This window comes from Grammomys surdaster, unplaced genomic scaffold, assembly GCF_004785775.1.
Source record: "Grammomys surdaster isolate TR1022 unplaced genomic scaffold, NIH_TR_1.0 338, whole genome shotgun sequence".
Taxonomy (NCBI): domain Eukaryota; kingdom Metazoa; phylum Chordata; class Mammalia; order Rodentia; family Muridae; genus Grammomys; species Grammomys surdaster.
In genome coordinates, this window is record NW_021604757.1 from 3271159 (window position 1) to 3288679 (window position 17521).

A 17521-nucleotide genomic window follows, 5' to 3' on the forward strand; every position below is an offset into this window, starting at 1 on the left:
GCAATAACTGGACAAATTTCTGACTTCTGTCAACTCTTTCTACACTCTACCCTTTTTTCTGCAAGGTAAACAAGGCTGAGTACCCTCCACTGGAAATTTATAGTAAGACAGTTACTTTATTGATTTAACAAATATTTATTGATGCCTGTTGAATACTGGAGCTGCCACAGTGACTAAACAGACTATCTCAGTCTCAAAGAGTCTTACAGCACACTCTCTCCCTCTAGGGTCTGGTTTTGCAGCCTTGATGTTTCTGCCAAGAGCCGAGTGGTGGTTACAGGAGACAATATGGGACATGTGATCATGATGAGCACAGATGGCAAGGAGGTGGGTACTATGTGGCCCACTGCCCATCCCCTCACCCCTCTTTGGTTCTGTATCTCCACCTGAACCAAACTTTTCTCTGCAGCTCTGGAACCTCAGAATGCACAAAAAGAAAGTGGCCCATGTGGCCCTGAATCCCTGCTGTGATTGGCTTCTGGCCACAGCCTCCATAGATCAAACAGTGAAGATTTGGGACCTGCGCCAAATTAAAGGGAAAGACAGCTTCCTCTACTCACTACCTCACAGGCATCCTGTCAATGCAGGTGTGGCATCCCAAACCCCATCTTTCTTATGGACCCTGTCTTTCTCACCACTAGCCATCAGGTCTATGATGTCTGGGACCCTTTTTGGCTCTGACTGCTCCTTTGGCTGTGGAGTTTTTATGGTAGTTTTGTTCATAGTCCAGATTGACCTCTCCTACCCTTACCTAAAAAGGAATGGTACTTTGGAAGGTCAGGAAACCAGGGGATGAAGGTTCCTTTAGCTTAAGGGCTTTTCACTTTGTCAGCTTGTTTTAGCCCAGATGGAGCTCGGCTCCTGACTACTGACCAGAACAATGAGATTCGGGTTTACTCTGCCTCCCAGTGGGATAGGCCCCTGAGTCTGATCTCCCACCCTCACCGCCATTTTCAGCACCTCACACCCATCAAGGTGAGTGACAAGAGAAAGGGATCTGTCATTATGGGAGTGGGCCAGATCTTTCCACATTGGGAGAAGGGTCACATACATAGCCTATAATCTCAGATAACACTTTTCACTGACACAAAAAAAAGGTCCCTTAACCCTTTGGCTTTATCTGTTCCTTTTATCCAATTTCTATAATTCCATTGAGAGTTCTGTCTTTTTTAGGTAGGGTCTTACTATATATCCCTGGCTAGCCTAGAACTTGCTACATAGACAAAGCTAGTCTTGACCTAGTGGAGATCATCTGCTTCTACCTCCCCATGCTTGGTATTAAAGGCATGCACTACCATCCACACCAAGCACCCACTGAATTTTCTTAGTATATCTTATAAGCTAACTCTCTACACTTTTCAGCCAGCATTGATCTTACTGAGAGCATTTTCTATGACCTTGATCCTTTGTTCTGCACTCTGTTTCAGTCACCCATGGATTGCAGCTGACCCATAAACTAACCTAACCTTATTGGATTGCCTTGCAGGTTTAAGTGGTTTCTAATAATAGAAATAAGGCCCTTAGTTTCCCAACTTAGACCTCTGTTTCATCTGCAAGAGGGCATAGTACCTGATAGGGTTTTGTGAAGATGAGTCAGGATACATAAAACACTGACACCATGCCTATCACTTGATAAGTACTTAATAAACACTTTTAAATAAAACTTAGTATCCCACATTCTTCACATCAAAACCAATAATAAACACAATATTAAGAATTCTTCTGGCGCCGGGCAGTGGTGGCACACGCCTTTAATCCCAGCACTTGAGAGGCAAAGGCAGGTGGATTTCTGAGTTCGAGGCCAGCCTGGTCTACAGAGTGAGTTCCAGGACAGCCAGGGCTACACAGAGAAACCCTGTCTGGAAAAACCAAACAAAAACAAAAAAACAAAAGAATTCTTCTAGCCGGGCGGTGGTGGCACACACCTTTAATCCCCACACTTGGGAGGCAGAGGCAGGTGGATTTCTGAGTTCAAGGCCAGCCTGGTCTACAGAGTGAGTTCCAGGACAGCCAGGGCTACACAGAGAAACTCTGTCTCGAAAAAAAAACAAAAAACAAAAAACAAAAACAAAAAAAAACAAAAAACAAAACAAAACAAAAAAAAAACAAAAACAAGAATTCTTCTGACTTGGGAGACAGAGGCAGGTGGATTTCTGAGTTCGAGGCCAGCCTGGTCTACAGAGTGAGTTCCAGGACAGCCTGGCCTATACAGAGAAACCCTGTCTCGAAAAACCAAACAAAAACAAAAACAAAAAAACAAAAGAATTCTTCTAGCCGGGCGGTGGTGGCACACACCTTTAATCCCAGCACTTGGGAGGCAGAGGCAGGTAGATTTCTGAGTTCAAGGCCAGCCTGGTCTACAGAGTGAGTTCCAGGACAGCCAGGGCAACACAGAGAAACCCTGTCTCGAAAAAACAACAACAACAACAACAACAAAAGACAACAAAAAAAGAATTCTTCTGAAGCCAAGTATTGTGGCACATGCCTTTAATCCCAGCACTTGGGAGGTAGAGGCAGTTGGATCTATGTGAGTTCAAGGCCAGCCGTGACTACATAATGAGATTCTGTCACATGCATACAAAAGGATATTTCTGGGGATGTTGCTCAGTGGTAGAGTGTTTACCTAGTATGCACAGTATGCCCCACTGGGGGGCAGTGATGGTACACATAAATTATCAGGTGTGGTAGTATACACTGATAATCCTAGCACCTGATAGGTAGAAGCAGAAGTTCAAGGCCAGTTATTGCTCTTGCTAGGCTGTGTGCTCTTCTGTCCCATCATATCCATTGATGACAACATCTCATTTTTTTTAAGCAACTACTTCCAAGCTACTGGATGTACCAATTTTCTCTTAAGTATAATTTATTTATGTAATGTGTATGGGTGATTTCTCTCTCTCTCCATATATATATATATATGTGTGTGTGTGTGTGTGTGTGTGTGTGTGTGTGTGTGTGTGTGTATATATATACACATATATATACACAAAGACACACACACATATATATGTATATATGTATATATATCCTTTTCTGTATGTTCATCTGCATAGCTATCATGTGGGAACTGAACTCAGGACCTTTGAGGGAACAGTGCTCTTAACCATTGACCATTGAGCCATCTCTCCAGACACATGTATGGGTGTATTATCTGCATACATGTCTATGTACCTTGTGCACATGTGCCCTTGGAGGTCAGAAGAGGGCATCGGATCTCCTGGAACTGGAGTTACAGATGATTGTGAGCTAACATTGTAGGTGCTAGGAAACCGATGTCCTCTGAAAGAGTAGCCAGTGCTCTTAACCATTGAGTTGTCTCTTCAACAACCTCTTCTCTTGATCTTTCTTCAAAACTGCCTTGAAGGCCAGGCAGTGGTGGCACATGCCTTTAATCCCAGCACTTGGGAGGCTGAGACAGGCAGATTTCTGAGTTCGAGGCCAGCCTGGCCTACAGAGTGAGTTCCAGGACAGCCAGGGCTACACAGAGAAACCCTGTCTTGAAAAACCAAAAAAAAAAAAAAACAAAAAAACAAAAAAACTGCCTTGAAGCCATGCATGGGGCACTTCAGGTTGAGGCAGGATTGGAGATTTTAGGATTCCTGGGCTACTCAGTGTAACCCCGTCTCATAAAAATCAAGAACTGTTTTGAAATTAGGAAAAACCCATCCAATTCTATCACACCAGTAACTGCAAGATTTGTTTTGAGTGGCATGATCTAGGGAATGAAGGTTTTCTTTCCTTTCCCCTTCACACCAGTGACTTTATATCCAAGTCTTTGTTATGTGTGGACAGAGGAAGATTAGTAGTGGAGCCACTTCAGAACCTAAGTCGTTTGGTGTTGTTTACCAAAGGCTTTTTGTTTTGTTATAGGTTTATCTCTTAGGTTAAAGTCTAAACAAAGCTGCTTGGCAATAGTAGTACACACCTTCAATACCAGCACTCAGGAGACAGAGACAGGCAGATTTCTGAGTTTGAAGCCAGCCTGGTCTACAGAGGGAGTTCCAAGACAACCAGGGCTATACAGAGAAACCCTGTCTTGGTGGAAAAAACAGAAAAAGAAAAGAAAAATCCACCCTCCCCCCAGCATCCCTCCTTCAAAAAAAATCTGAACAAGGCTGATGGAAAAACATGTTAAAAGCTAGAGGTGCTCAGTGGTTAAGACCTTGCCTAGCATGCACAAAGGTTCAGCCCCCAGCATTACAAAAACAAACAACAAAACAAAAATGCCCAAGTTGGTATCACCTTAAGAAAATGCAGGAAAGGAGGTAGAGAGATGGCTCAGTGTTCATTGTTAAGAACAATGTTGCTCTTTCAGAGGACCTGAGTTCAAATCCTAGAACATGGCAGCTGTCTCTAACTCCTCTTCCAGGTGATCCAGTGCCCTCTTCTGGCTTCTGCAGGTACTAGGTAAACATATAGTATACTTACATACATGCAAGCAAACTACTCACTCATATAAGATAAAAATAAATCTTTACCAGGTGGTAGTGGTGGTGCATGCCTTTAATCCCAGTAGTTTGAGGCTATCTGGATCTATAGAGAAAGTTCCAGGACAGCCAGGAGTACATAGAGTGAGACATTACACAGAAATCATTTTTAAAAAATCTTTAAAAGAAAGAGAAATGGTGTGAGGCATCCTACTGACCTAGAAAGCAAGCATGTATAATGTAGGGCAACTCACTTTTAAGTCCCCTCCTAGATATGTAATAGTCCTGGCTGGCCTGACTATGTAAACAAGGGCAGCCAGGGCTACACAGAGAAATCTTTTAAAAATTAAAAACACTTTTATTTATTAATGTTGTATATGTGCCTATACCCTCATGCCACAGTGGGTGGGTGGTCAGAGTTGGTTTTTCCCTCCCACTACATGGACCTTGGGGATCAAACTCAGGTTATCAGGCATGGTTGGAGTCAGATGCCTTTATCTGATGAGTGATTTAGTCAGCCCTCATACTTGTCTTGCTTGCAGTATTGGGTTCTTCTTGACCTAAAAGTGGTTAAAAAATGAGAAAAATATGCATATATACATATGTGTGTGTGTGTATATATATATATTACACATACATATATATGTGCATACATGTATTCATATATACACACTGAATATGAACAGTGTCTGTATATAATCCAGAAGAGGGCAGTATATCATCTGGAAGTGGAGTTTTAGACAGTTGTGAGCTGGCATGTAGATACTAGGAATTGAACCAGGTTCCCTCTGCAAGAATAGCATATGCTCTTAACCACTGAACCATCTCTCTAGCTCCTCTCTTGCAGTTTCTTAAGATGATATCAACTTGGTTTTTTTTGCAGTTCTGGGGACTGAACACTTGTGCATGCTAAGCAAGGTCTTTACACCTCTGGCTCTTAACAAATGTTTTCCCATCATCCTTGTTCAGACTTTTGTTTTTCAAGACAGGGTTTCTGTGTAGACCAGGCTGACCTGTGTGTGAGATTCTGGGATCAAACATACAGTCTTGTGTATACTGTATAAGTGCTCTGCCACAGAGCTAGATATCCAGACTTTAAAGACAATACTTTGTGTGTGCAGGCTAGAGGTTAACAGCAGGTGTCTTTCTCAATTGTTTCCACTTTATTTTTGGAACGGTTTCTCACTGAACCTGGAACTCACTGACTTTGCTGGAGTAGAGAGCTAGCAAGTTCCTCCTCCCACCTGGAATTCTAGGTGCATCATGACACGATTTTTACCAGGGTTCTGGGGATCCAAACTCAGGTGTACTTGTACCAACTGAGTCATCTTCCCTGGCTTCAAGAATACTTTACATTCTGACCGACCTCTCTGTTTCCTAGGCGACCTGGCATTCACGGCACAACCTCATTGTTGTGGGCCGATACCCAGATCCTAATCTTAAAAGTTGTGTTCCCTATGAACTAAGGACAATAGATGTGTTTGATGGAAGCTCGGGGAAGATGATGTGTCAGCTCTATGATCCAGGATATTCCGGTATTACTTCGGTGAGACTTGGACCCTCTAACAGTGATGGGAGGAAGCAGAGAGTCAAGCTACCTTTCTAATCAGAATTAGTCCCCATGTACTGCCTCTGTGCTGCCTTCGCCCCAGCTTCACACTGATACCCTTACTTTTGCAGCTCAATGAGTTTAATCCTATGGGAGACACACTGGCCTCTACTATGGGTAAGTAAGTAAAAGCAACTGTATCTAAGCCTGACCCTATCTTGGGTTGCATTGGAGGCTAAATTCACCTTAGCCCTGCCCTATTCACCCCAAGGCAGTAGAGAGTAAATATATCTGGAAGACAGTGGTCTCTGGCCTAGGTCACCCATCTGGCTTTATTCTGGTCATGGCAATGTCAGTCTGTTAGTTCTCCAAGACAGCCCCAACCTCTGAGACAGACCAGTAACAGAAGATGTCAATCAGACTTCTTGTTTCTTCTAGGTTATCATATTCTTATTTGGAAGCAAGAGGAAGATGGGTCTCAGAAAGATCACGAAAGACTATGAAGATGGTGTGGGACAGCAATACTGGACCCCACAGATTAGAACAAGTTCTTTGAGAAATGGCAGCTGTTTGTTAATAGGCCAGAAGTACCCAACTCTTAGGACTGGAGTAGGGATACTTGTGGCATGGGATACTGTGGGACTAAGATACTAGCATGTTCCTGCTCTAGATTTTGCTCCAGAAGATTAAAGAGTAAACCAACTACCCTCAGGGTTCCTGCTGTGTCTAGCCTGGAGGCAAAGTTTATGCTAAAGCCAAGGGGTACTTTTCCTTTTTCTGATGTATAGTAGCAGAATAACCAGGGAATTTTTACATTTTTATGTTCAATCTTGACATGGCCAATAAAAGTATATCCTTTGTATACTAACTAAAAACCCCAAAGCCCAACGGGACTTCTGAGAAGACCTAGTACTGGCCTGGTAAGTGTTCCTTGGATGTCAGAAATGGGGAAAGAAAAAAAAAGGCACAGAACCAGCACTCACAGTCAAAACCTTCATTTCCTCAGAATTACTTCAGCCCTATTTTGGGCCACAGTTAAGGTGTACGGTTCACCGGCTTAATTTACTTCACGTTGTCGAAGAGTCCAGCCCAGCTGAGGGAGAGTCACTTCATGATTCCATGTGTTTCACTCCTACCTGTATCCTCCGCTGTCATCCTGGGACAGCACAAGTATCCTTCAGGCCTGCCTGAGGGTGACAGTGACAGGAGCCTCAGCCAAAGGGAAACTTTGCTGTTGGATGACCCGGGTTCTTGATAGACGTATTTTATACTCCTAGTGATTTGCAGTTTTTGCCTCTAAAAAAGTGCCAAGGGACAATGTCCTCCGACCCATTTGCCAGAGATGTGGGCTAGAAGATAAAGAGCAAGGCTTGGTGGAAGAGCTAGGTAGGTCAAGTACCAGCTTCTTCAGGTTTTGGGGGGTTTTGTTGTTGTTGTTTTGTTTTGATCCCAGGTCTTGGGTGAAACCTGAATGCTTATCTGTATCTCAAGTTAGGAGTATAGAAGAGGCAAATCCCATTTAGAGAAAGCCAGTGTCCAACACAGCACATGGTAAACGTCAGGCGTGAAGATGGTGAGTCACAGGTGGCATGCGCCCAGCTGAGCCTCACTCATTCATTGGGTGTAGGTAATCAGGAAGGCTAAACCTGTCCCTGGGCTGGGATCAGCAATAGTCAGGAGTGAGGACTCAGCCCACCTCCCCTAGGAGGCAGAGGGAAGGGGACTGAGTGGTTGTCAAGCATGGTCTTCTCTGTCTGCAACATGGTGGTAGCCAGGAGGCTGGGCCTGCATCCGGAAGAGGACAGTGAGGAGCAACACTATTAGAAGGAAGAGGATGGAGCCACAGACAGCCAATGCCACAATCACCTCTGGGCAGGGGAGAGGAAGAAGAAGGTAACATTAGTATTCATCCAACAAATGCAGAGCACCTACCCCAAGCCAGGTACTGTGTTGACAAAATGGAAATACAAAGGCAGTCAAGATGGTCTGCTCTTGGAGTTTACATTCTAGAGAAGAGATGCAGTAAACAAGTAAGCATTTCATAGTAATGACACGTTAGTGGTGCTGTATGAACAAGATAAGTTAGAAATCACTGAGGAAATAGGACCAGACCTGGGGTCAAGAAGTAAAACAGTCGAGAGTAGAGTGTTGTGGAGTGGGGGTAGGGACACATCTGATAAAACAGGCTTGGTGTTCTGGATTCAACAAGAAAGTATCACTGGAGCTGAGTAAGCAAGGGGCACTAGGAAACAGAAGTCATCCAGGCCAAGCAGAGGCAGGGCAGTGATGGTATCGAACCTGGGTCTGGTGTGTGAATAATATATGCATATTTAAAAAAAGAAGGAAAGAAAGAAAGACATGATCTCATATAGCCCAGACTGTCTCAAAATTGACTGTGTAGTAGAGGATGACCTTGAACTTCTGATCCTCCTCCCCTGCACCTGAGTGCTGGAATTAGAGGTGTGCACTACCACACCCAGTTTATGCAGTGCTGGGAATTAAACTAAGGGTTTTTTCCCTGTAGTTTAGTTGGTAGAGCAAGTGCCCTACCAACTGAGCTACACCTAGCCTCAATTTATATTTCTTAAGAAATTAACTCTGCTGTCTTGAGATTGGTAGGGTCAAGAATTGAACCAGAATGAATGTTAGGGTTTTGAGCAGTTCAGGCAAGAACTGATAGCGTGAGACTGGAGAGATGAGAGCTCAGTATCTGAGAAGCAGAGCAGATAGAATCTGCCAGTGGACTGGGTGGTGGGGTGTGAGGAAGGCAACGCTTAATGGTAATGGTGTGCTGTGTGACTATGAGACTAATGTAGCATCCATTAAACTGACAACTGTAAGATGAACAGGTAGATCTGAGAAGAGATGCTGTTTTAGACACAACATAGATGCCTTAGGTGACATCCATGGAGAGGAGAGGCTTCAAGTCAGCAGCTTGGGGAAAGCCTAGACCAGAAGTTATATAAATTGAAGTCATACTACAAAAGTGGAACTTAACTTACCATAGAGATGAGGTAGGAAAGCCATGAGGTTGGATGAGATCCCTTGGGAGTCAGGACAGATAGGAAAGGGGATAGAGATAAGCCTCAGGCCATTCATTATTTAGAGAAGAAGGAATACAGCAAGGAGTTTGTAGTAAGTAAAAAACTGAAGTCATGAAAATGGTTGATACTGTATTGCAGTGCAGTCAGAGAGGGAATCTAGGACTTCACCCATGCTAGCCATGGATTCTACCATTGAGCTATGTCCACAACACTAAAAAAAAAAAAAAAAAAAGTGTTTAAGGAAGAAATGGCAACTGTGCTGTTGAGGTGAGAGAAGCTGACTAAGAATTGATTATTTTGGCAACAGCTTCATTGCAGCAAAAGGTGATACAAAATTGTTCAACATTAAGTCTGAGATAAAAAGTCTGAGGAAGTAAAGCCAGGATGTAGGCAACTCTTTGAAGGATCCCTCAAAGAGTTCAGAGAAAGAAAGTGAGACTATGGAAGTGAGTCTCAGAAGTCTTTGTTAAGCTTTGCAAGGGGACTTATCCAGCAGAGAAGGGACCACAATCCCAGTGTAGGGGAGAAGAGCCTAACACGGGCTAAGTGGTGAGGCTGCACCTGAGGACTGTCTTATGTGGCGGAGAATGACAGTCCTCTCCTGGTAACTTTTTTTTTTTTTTTGGTTTTTTCGAGACAGAGTTTCTCTGTGTAACCCTGGCTTCTGGAACTCACTCTGTAGACTAGGCTGGCCTCAAACTCAGAAATAACATCTGCCTCTGCCTCCCAAGTGTTGGGATTAAAGGCGTGCGCCACCACTGCCCGGCCTCCTGGTAACTCTTCTCAAAGATAAGAATATCACCTGAGGGTGAAGAACAGGGAGAGTACATAAATATGGTCTTAGGGTTGAGGAGGCTGTCCAGGGAAACTCGGGAAGATGGCTGCAAATATGTCTGCTCCCTGAAGAGTTCTGGATGTGATCTGAACACTGTCCTGGGATATGGTTAGTATAGAAGCGGTGGCAGCTCACCTGTGTCTGCAGTATCATTTGCTAGCTGGCACTCCTTCTGCCAGTCCTTGGGTATGACAGGTTCTGTGAGGTGAAGGAAGTCCTGCAGTGGGCAACGGTGAGGGCAGCCAGGCAGGATCAGAGGCCAGGGTGCCTTCTTACTGTCATTCCGAAAGTACATCTCGACTGAGAAATTCCTGAGAGTTGACAGGAGGCAAGATAGGGATGCTCGCCATGCCCATAACAGTCTCTGGGTTGCCCTCAGTCATCCCATTCTTTAGAAGACACCTGATAGCTCCACTTACCCATTATCTTCCTGGTATAGTTCAAATATGTGGCAGGAAGCATAGGGAGCTTGTTTTCCATTGTAGACATTCAGTGCCATTTGCAGAGCAACCAGGGTAGTGTCATGCTGTAAAGGGAGAAGAGCTGCCCATAAGACTTGTTCCTTCACATCCTAGGAACTGGATCCGGGGAAATACTCAAGTTCTATTTTGATACTTGTGTGTTGAGTGGGTGGAAAGTGTGTTTGGAGGTAGGGTTGAAGCTTACCGCAGAATAAACCAGAAGCTTAGGGAATTGAGAGGTAGTTGCCATTAGGGTCAGGTTCTTCAATATCTGAGCCAACAGAACTCCTGAAGAAGAGAAATTCCAAATGTCAGTGTCTTGAACCATCACTGATGGTACATTAATGCTAGTCTTAGTTTGATCACCAACCCAGGGATCTCTTCCAGTTCATGGGGACCATACTGGAACTCTACACCACCTATTGCTAGGAACTGTCAAGTTTATAGAGAAGACAGATAAAGCAAGCTATTAGTATTTAAATACAGGTGTAGAAACAAGTTAGGAGGCACTGATCATGACTTAATGGTATGAACACAGTGTAAACTTAAGACTGCTTCATAGCACACAAGATGTTGGTTTATGCCAGGGCAACTGCTGTATGCATACTGTGAAAACTGCATTCTCAAAGGTTTGAGAATGGGTACCCCTGAATGCTCAAAGTAACTGGCACATGTATTACCCCTAGTCGTTTCTCTAAAAGTCTCAGTAATTCTCTGGAGGGAGGTATGTAGTTAGGAAAGAGAGGAAGAGTCTTTCAACATGGGCGAAACTTAAGAGTAAGAATGGTAGGCCAGAGCTGGAGAGATGGCTTAGTGGTTAAGAACACTGACTACTTTTCCAGAGGTCCTGAATTCAATTCCCAACAACCACATGGTGGCTCACAACCATCTGTAATGGGATACGATGCCCTCTTCTGGTGTGTCTGAAGACAGCTACAGTATACTCATATACATAAAATAAATCTTAAAAAATAACAGTAGATCAGGTGTGGTTGGCACACACCTTTAATCCCAGCACTTGGGAGGCAGAGGCAAGTGGATCTCTGTGAGACCAACTTGGTCTACATAGAGTTTAAGCTGGCTTGACCAGAGCTACAGAGTGAGACCTGTGTCTCTAGCTAAATATCAGAGAACTGGGAGATTTGGGCAACTAGCAGGAATGGCAAAGAGGAGATCTGGTTTTGAAAGAACAGAGAATTATCTTAGGCAGCATAGTGTGTGAGAAGCTCCCACAGCAGATCTTCAATGCTACAGAGTTTTGAGGAAAGGGTAGTGGCATGTTCTTATCACTCACCCCCCTGAAGCCGAGCCTTCTGTACTTGCTCGTGGATCCCAAAGAGGAAGAGGAAGCTGAAGTCCTTTAGCTGGCTCAGACGCTGCAAGGTTTGGGGTGAGGCCCAGGGTGGCAGGAGCAGCCCATGTGTTTGCTGTGTATCGCAGCAGGCAGGTTAGCTCCCTAGGCCTAGGCCAGAGCCTCTCCAAGGGTGGCTTTCTTCCCCAGGTGGGGAAGGTGCCTGTGTGTATGAGGGAGGAAGAGGAGAGCAGAGGTGAGGCAGAGGGGCCATTTGAAGACATGACAGACATCGAGGCATTGGAAAGGAAGCTCAAGCATGAAGAGCAGACTCAGCACAGAAGAAATCTCACAGCACAGAGCTCTGGATGGAGAAGGGTATAGAGTGCTGACAACTAGTAAACCATTTCCCACTTTGAGGTTCTTTTTACCCATGAGGGAAGTTCCCAGGTTACATAAGCACGGACTTGCTGGGCCTTCCCAGTGGGGACAGCAGTATCAAGGCAATGTGCTCTATTGCCCTAGAGACCTGGACCTGTTGAAGACAGAAGAGCAATCCCAACAGGCATCCTGGTTGGCTCACCTCACAAAAGAGTGTGTCATACACATTCCAGATGGTCTCAAGGGTCAGGTTCGAAAGCCCTGTCTCATTGGCCACCATGTCCAGAAATTGCTATAAAAAAAATGGATCAAGAGATCAGTACTGGGGGCTGGAGAGATGGCTCAGCAGTTAAGAGCACTGACTGCTCTTCCAGAGGTCCAGAGTTCAAATCCCAGCAACCACATGGTGGCTTACAACCATCCATAGTGAGAATGGATGCCCTCTTTTGGTGTGTCCGAAGACAGCTACAGTGTACTCATAATAAAATAAATAAATAAATCTTTAAAAAAAAAAAAAAAGATCAGTACTGCTCTGGGGAAAGAGCAATCTGATGACCTACACCTTGGCCCCAACTCACTGCATTTTGAATACTCCTGTTCTGATACTCTGGTGTCTGCCGAGTCTCATTCTGCAGCTGCTCATAACGGGGACATGGACCCAAAGGAAACTTCAGCAACTACAAATTAAGGGGAAACAGGCAGAGAAGGAGTCTGGGATCAGTAGCTCATAACCATAGTTGTTCCCTCACCACTTAAGAAGGGTTGGCCAGTCTTACCCTGTCTTCAGTGATGGGCACGGTGTGGACAGGGATAGGCTGCCATGAAATGTTAGGGTTGAAGTGCTGAACTTCATTGGGAGGGAAGAGTCCAGCCAGGTTGGCCTCAGCACTCATGAGAGTACGGTCAAAGTCTGTGCTTCGCACATAAACCTGTAGATTGGCAACACAAATCTCTATGTGTAGAAGCACTTTGGCTCCTCCTCAGAGCCTCGGGGAGAACCTGTTCTGGATGATTACTCAGTACATTATAAGCTCACCATGCATGCACGCCCTCTCTGCTTCCCTGTTCATCAAGGCCTCAAATATTCAGCTACAGGCTATTATCACTGTATAAAAAACTCTGTGGGAATGACTCTAGTTCAAACACTCCTTCCTGTTCATCAAAAGCACTCATTTGATAAACACCTGGTCTGCAAGACTTCAATAACTGGTTTGTCTCCGGTGAAGAACAGAGTCCTTGTCAGCCAGAGTAGTACATCCCCATCCATATACATGGAAGCAAGATCTCAGTATGTAGTTCTGACTGTCCTAAAACTCATTATATAGACCAGGCTAGCCTCAAACTCAGGGATCCGCTTGCCTTTGCCTCCCAAGTGCTTGGATTAAAGGTATGTGCCTCTAATTCAGCTTGGTATACACTATTTTTTTTTCCTTTTCTTTTGTCAAAGCAGGATTTCTCTGTGTAGCCCTGGCTGTCCTAGAACTCTCTGTAGATCAGACTGGCCTTGAACTCAGAGATCTTCCAGCCTCTGCATACCAAGTGCTAGGATTAAAGGTGTGTGCCACCACCACTAGTTTGGTATACACTTTTTTTGTTTGTTTGTTTTTCGAGAGAGGGCTTCTCTGTGTAGCCCTGGGTATCCTGGCACTCACTCTGTAGACCAGGCTGGCCTCGAACTCAGAAATCCACTTGCCTCGGCCTCCCAAGTGCTGGGATTAAAGGTGTGCACCACCACTGCCCAGCATATGGAATGTTTCACGAATTTGCGTGTCATCCTTGTGCAGGGGCCGTGCTAATCTTCTCCATATCGTTCCAATTTTAGTATATGTGCTGCCGAAGCGAGCACTGTGGTATACACTCTTAATTCCAGAATTTGAGAGGCAGAGACAGGAAAATCTCTGAGTTCAAGACTAGCCAGGGCCATAAAGTAAGACCCTGTTTAAAAATATAAGAGCAATACCCTAGAGTCCAAATGGCAGCTATCACTCCTCACCATACTCCCTTCCCTCTTATAAATGGGAGGGGTGGGGGAGGGGACAGAGAGAGGTGGCTTGTGAAAAGGGAGGAAGAAAATAGGGAAGAGAAGGGCAAGCTCAGGGTAGAGCTAGGTCTTTAGGGAACAGTAACCTAGAGGACTGAGACAACTGTGGCTGAAAGCAGTAACCATAGGAACAGTCATCTCCACTGAGGTAAGCAGAGGACCTCAGAAGCTAGCACACTTGCCAGTTTTCACTGCCCCCTGCTCCCGTGCTTTATTCTGGTTCTGACAAGTTTATTAGACTACTCCAACATAAGCCCCATGAAGACAGAGATCATAACTCTGTGGTATACCATCATAGGAATAGCATTACCACAGTGCTTGGAACTTAGGTGACAATAAATGTCTTGGACAAAATACCTATTTGTTGTTTCTGAGTCACAAAGTACTTTATCAGACCCTTCCTCACATCTGAGTTGGAACCCTGATCAGTTTTGTCTTTTCCCAAATAAGCAGAGATAATTGAGACTCCAGAGCAGTATTCTAAACAGCTCTTAGATGTATTTGTCCAGGGATTAAAAGTTGAGGAAGGAAAACTTGACTGCCCAGCCTCACCCTTAGATTCTCTGAGATCAGAAGATAATCCAAAGATCCCAATCAAACTCTCAGCCTTACCTCTTGCCTGTGGTAAGAGGTGTTCAGAAAGCCATGGTACCGTTGCCGCAGGGCCTGGCCCAGCTCCCAGTGCTGTAGCATCCCTTCCTGTGGGCAAATCTGAGAGTTAAGACAGTCCAAAGAGCTGGTCATGGTGGCCCAAGCCTTTAATCCCAATAGTCACTCTCTGAGTTCAAGGCCAGCCTGGTCTACAAAGTAAATCCAGGATAGCCAGGGCTCTGTTACACAGGGAAACCGTCTTAAGCCTCCCCCATGACCCCCACCCCCGCCAAAAAAATAAAAGTTCAAAGGGAAGGGATCAGCCACAAAACCTATGGCATTTAGGCATTCTTCCCTTGGCAAGGAGTGAGTTTGATTCCAGAAGTGGCCAGTTGTGAATGATGCTGTCCTGGGCACAGAGTTAAGAAATCTGGTCCTAGCCAGAGATGTAGCTCACTGTGCTTAGCATAGACAAGGTCCTAGGTTTAATTTCCAAAACCACAAAAACAAAACAACAAAATAGAGATCTGGTCCATCAGAACCCATGTGGGAAACTAGCAGTTTAGGTAGTCCCAGTTTCTGTGCTCCAGATGTGATTCATTCTGTAGCATATCCTGAGACCTTGCAGGTTGGCTTCTGACCCACCTTGGTTAACTGACCAAATCCCTGGGGCCATTTCTCTTCCTGATAGGGGTCCTTGGGATAGGTCTTCACTGGTGACCGATCTCCATGTCGATACAGCTGAGCAAAGAAAATGGTTCATCTACAGAATCAGAAGGGTCTTCTAGTTAAGGACAGGACCCACCTCCACACATGTCAGGAAAGGAAACCTCACTCCATCTTTCTCTACTAAGCAAAGAAAAAAGACCCCAGTTTGGGCCATGCAATGTAACCTGAAATAACAGGTAAAGCTCAAAAGCACAGGTAGAAAAGTAGTGAAAGCAATGCCTCCTGGGGGAGGAAGTGGGCAATGAGACTGGGAAAACAAAGATCAAAGTCGTCTTTAGGGATGACTTTCAACCTTTTACCTAAATTCCCATCCTAGGGAAAAATCATCCCAGGAAAGAATATCTCCTAACATTACTCGGTCGTCCTGCCCTAAAAAACAGCCTAGGGCTCCAAATCAATTCTGAATCCAGCTGCACAACCCGCTATGGGCCAGCTGCTTCCTAAACCAGTTCTTTCTCCTCCTTGAGACGTGAGACCCCCTCACCCCCCACCCCCACCCCCACCCCAGAATACAAGCTCTGCCCCTCCCTCTACCAGTCAGCCTTTGCCCTTTCAGCTTTGGGGAACCCGTTGGTGACTCCGTCACCCATTACCAAGGTAACAAAGCGCAGACTCCGGGCCTGTATAGGTGGCATCACCGTTAGGCACATGCTAAGAAGGATCTGGAGAAGAGCCGCCTGGCTCCAACCAGACTGTCTGCCGGCCATCACCGTTGTAGGCTGTGCAGCAAGAGGCCGGAACGTCTTGGGCGGTACCTGCTGCAGCCGCCCGGATGCATTCGTAAGGACACTTGCCGGAAGGGCAGACTTCGCCATCTTTCTATGGGGTGCGGGAGACCGGGTTGAGAAAGTCTGGTGGAAGAAGGCGGAATTTGGGAGGGAATGCAAACGAGGAAGGTTTGCGATTGCTGGTGATGAACGAGTGTGGGACTGTAGCGCGATCTTCCGGGCAAGAAAGGCTTAAAGACCTCGTTTTTTGTGGAGGCTCTAGGTCAGACTTACCTCTTCGGCTACCAGGCTGGTGCTTGCCCTGCGTGGGATCTGGGTCTGCAGAGCGAGTGCCTTCTCTGAAGAGTGCTTCTGAGAGTGATCCCAGAGCCTCAGCTGGTGCAAAATTGGGGCAAGGTGTGGGGAAGTATAGAGACTTTCTACTCTTATGTATGTAGTTTGGCTTTAGCCTTGGCTCAGGCAGTGTTCCTCTAAGCGGTATTGTTTGAGATATAGGGCACTACGTGTAAACAGCCCTTTGGACTCCCTGTGTCCTTGAGGTAGATGCAGTCTAGTCTACCATTCACGTCTTAAACAAACCTTCTCACTCCTCAGTTTTTCAGCCCTTTCCTTGTGCTTATCGATTTCTAAATTAAATGAGTCTCAAAATGTCATGCTTCCTTTCAGAGGAGTTGGATTGTGTAGGATGTGCGGATTTCCCAAACCCACTACATTGAATTCCTATGGCAGGAATTTCAGATAGCTGCATGAATTTTGATGCAGGCATATAACTATGGAATAGCCACAGAATTCGAGTTCCTCTAGACATTAGCCTTTAGGATTTAGAGGCAGGCAGGCAGCCAGTCTGACCTCTGGATGTTGTGACTCCAAACCTAAGAATGACATATAGTTGCAGGTCAGATCTTGGGCCCTTGATATGCTTTAATGGAGATCTATCCTCAGATTATCTGCAAACAAATCTGTTCAGAACTATCTGTTACTGTTCGAGGACTCCAGATAACATTGTGTACCTTACTGCCTAAACGTTACTTCCAAAGTTACTTTGACAAAGACTGAGGAGTAAGCAGAATAAGAAGGCTTGAAAACTAAATAGTTTTAAACTTAAAAACAAACAAACCTATGCGGTACACGTCTTTAGTCCCAACACTTGGAGAGGTAGGTAGATGTCCGAGTTGTATGTAGGCCAGCCTAGTCTATAGAGTGAGTTCTAGGACAACCAGAGATAAACAGAGAAATCCTGTCTGGAAAAAAAAAGAAACAAAAAGTATTTTATTTTCTTTTTTTTCTTTTTTTTTTTTTTTGGTTTTTTGAGACAGGGTTTCTCTGTATAGCCCTGGCTGTCCTGGAACTCACTCTGTAGACCAGGCTGGCCTTGAACTCAGAAATCCACCTGACTCTGCCTCCCAAGTGCTGGGATTAAAGGCGAGTGCCACCACCACCCGGC

The 17521-nt window shown here is 45.1% G+C and overlaps 2 protein-coding genes and 1 non-coding gene across 3 annotated transcripts in view; 1 reads left to right on the top strand and 2 right to left on the bottom strand.

Moving 5' to 3' along the window:
- Window positions 1-6851, top strand: part of Ddb2 (damage specific DNA binding protein 2) — a 25680-nt gene extending 18829 nt beyond the window's left edge. The window contains exons 5-10 of the mRNA XM_028778519.1: window positions 228-327; window positions 410-587; window positions 833-975; window positions 5809-5973; window positions 6108-6153; window positions 6415-6851. Of these exons, the coding sequence (XP_028634352.1) occupies window positions 228-327; window positions 410-587; window positions 833-975; window positions 5809-5973; window positions 6108-6153; window positions 6415-6479 (697 nt within the window). The 3' untranslated portion in view covers window positions 6480-6851. The remainder of the gene's footprint in view (window positions 1-227; window positions 328-409; window positions 588-832; window positions 976-5808; window positions 5974-6107; window positions 6154-6414) is intronic.
- Acp2 (acid phosphatase 2, lysosomal) lies at window positions 6282-16087 on the bottom strand. The gene is made up of 11 exons (XM_028778520.1): window positions 15943-16087; window positions 15266-15361; window positions 14642-14728; window positions 12765-12917; window positions 12567-12665; window positions 12191-12280; window positions 11611-11743; window positions 10522-10604; window positions 10275-10381; window positions 9991-10166; window positions 6282-7844 (listed from the first exon to the last, which is right to left on the bottom strand). Exons 1-11 carry the CDS (start codon window positions 16054-16056, stop codon window positions 7711-7713), a joined length of 1272 nt encoding a protein of 423 aa, XP_028634353.1. The 5' UTR covers window positions 16057-16087; the 3' UTR covers window positions 6282-7710.
- Window positions 13728-13834, bottom strand: LOC114630414. Its single transcript, XR_003712821.1, has one exon. It is a non-coding gene; the product is annotated as a U6 spliceosomal RNA (small nuclear RNA).
- Window positions 16088-17521: the final 1434 nt, after the last annotated feature.

What these genes read in the sequence shown, in the direction of transcription:
- Acp2 (XM_028778520.1), bottom strand. Translation starts at nt 16,056, where the DNA reads ATGGCCGGCAGACAGTCTGGTTGGAGCCAGGCGGCTCTTCTCCAGATC. An exon ending in ACAGGAGTATTCAAAATGCA is followed by an intron (nt 12,281 to 12,566) that starts GTGAGTTGGGGC and finishes TTTTTTTTATAG; the next exon opens with CAATTTCTGGACATGGTGGC. An exon ending in ATGACACACTCTTTTGTGAG is followed by an intron (nt 11,744 to 12,190) that starts GTGAGCCAACCA and finishes TGCGATACACAG; the next exon opens with CAAACACATGGGCTGCTCCT.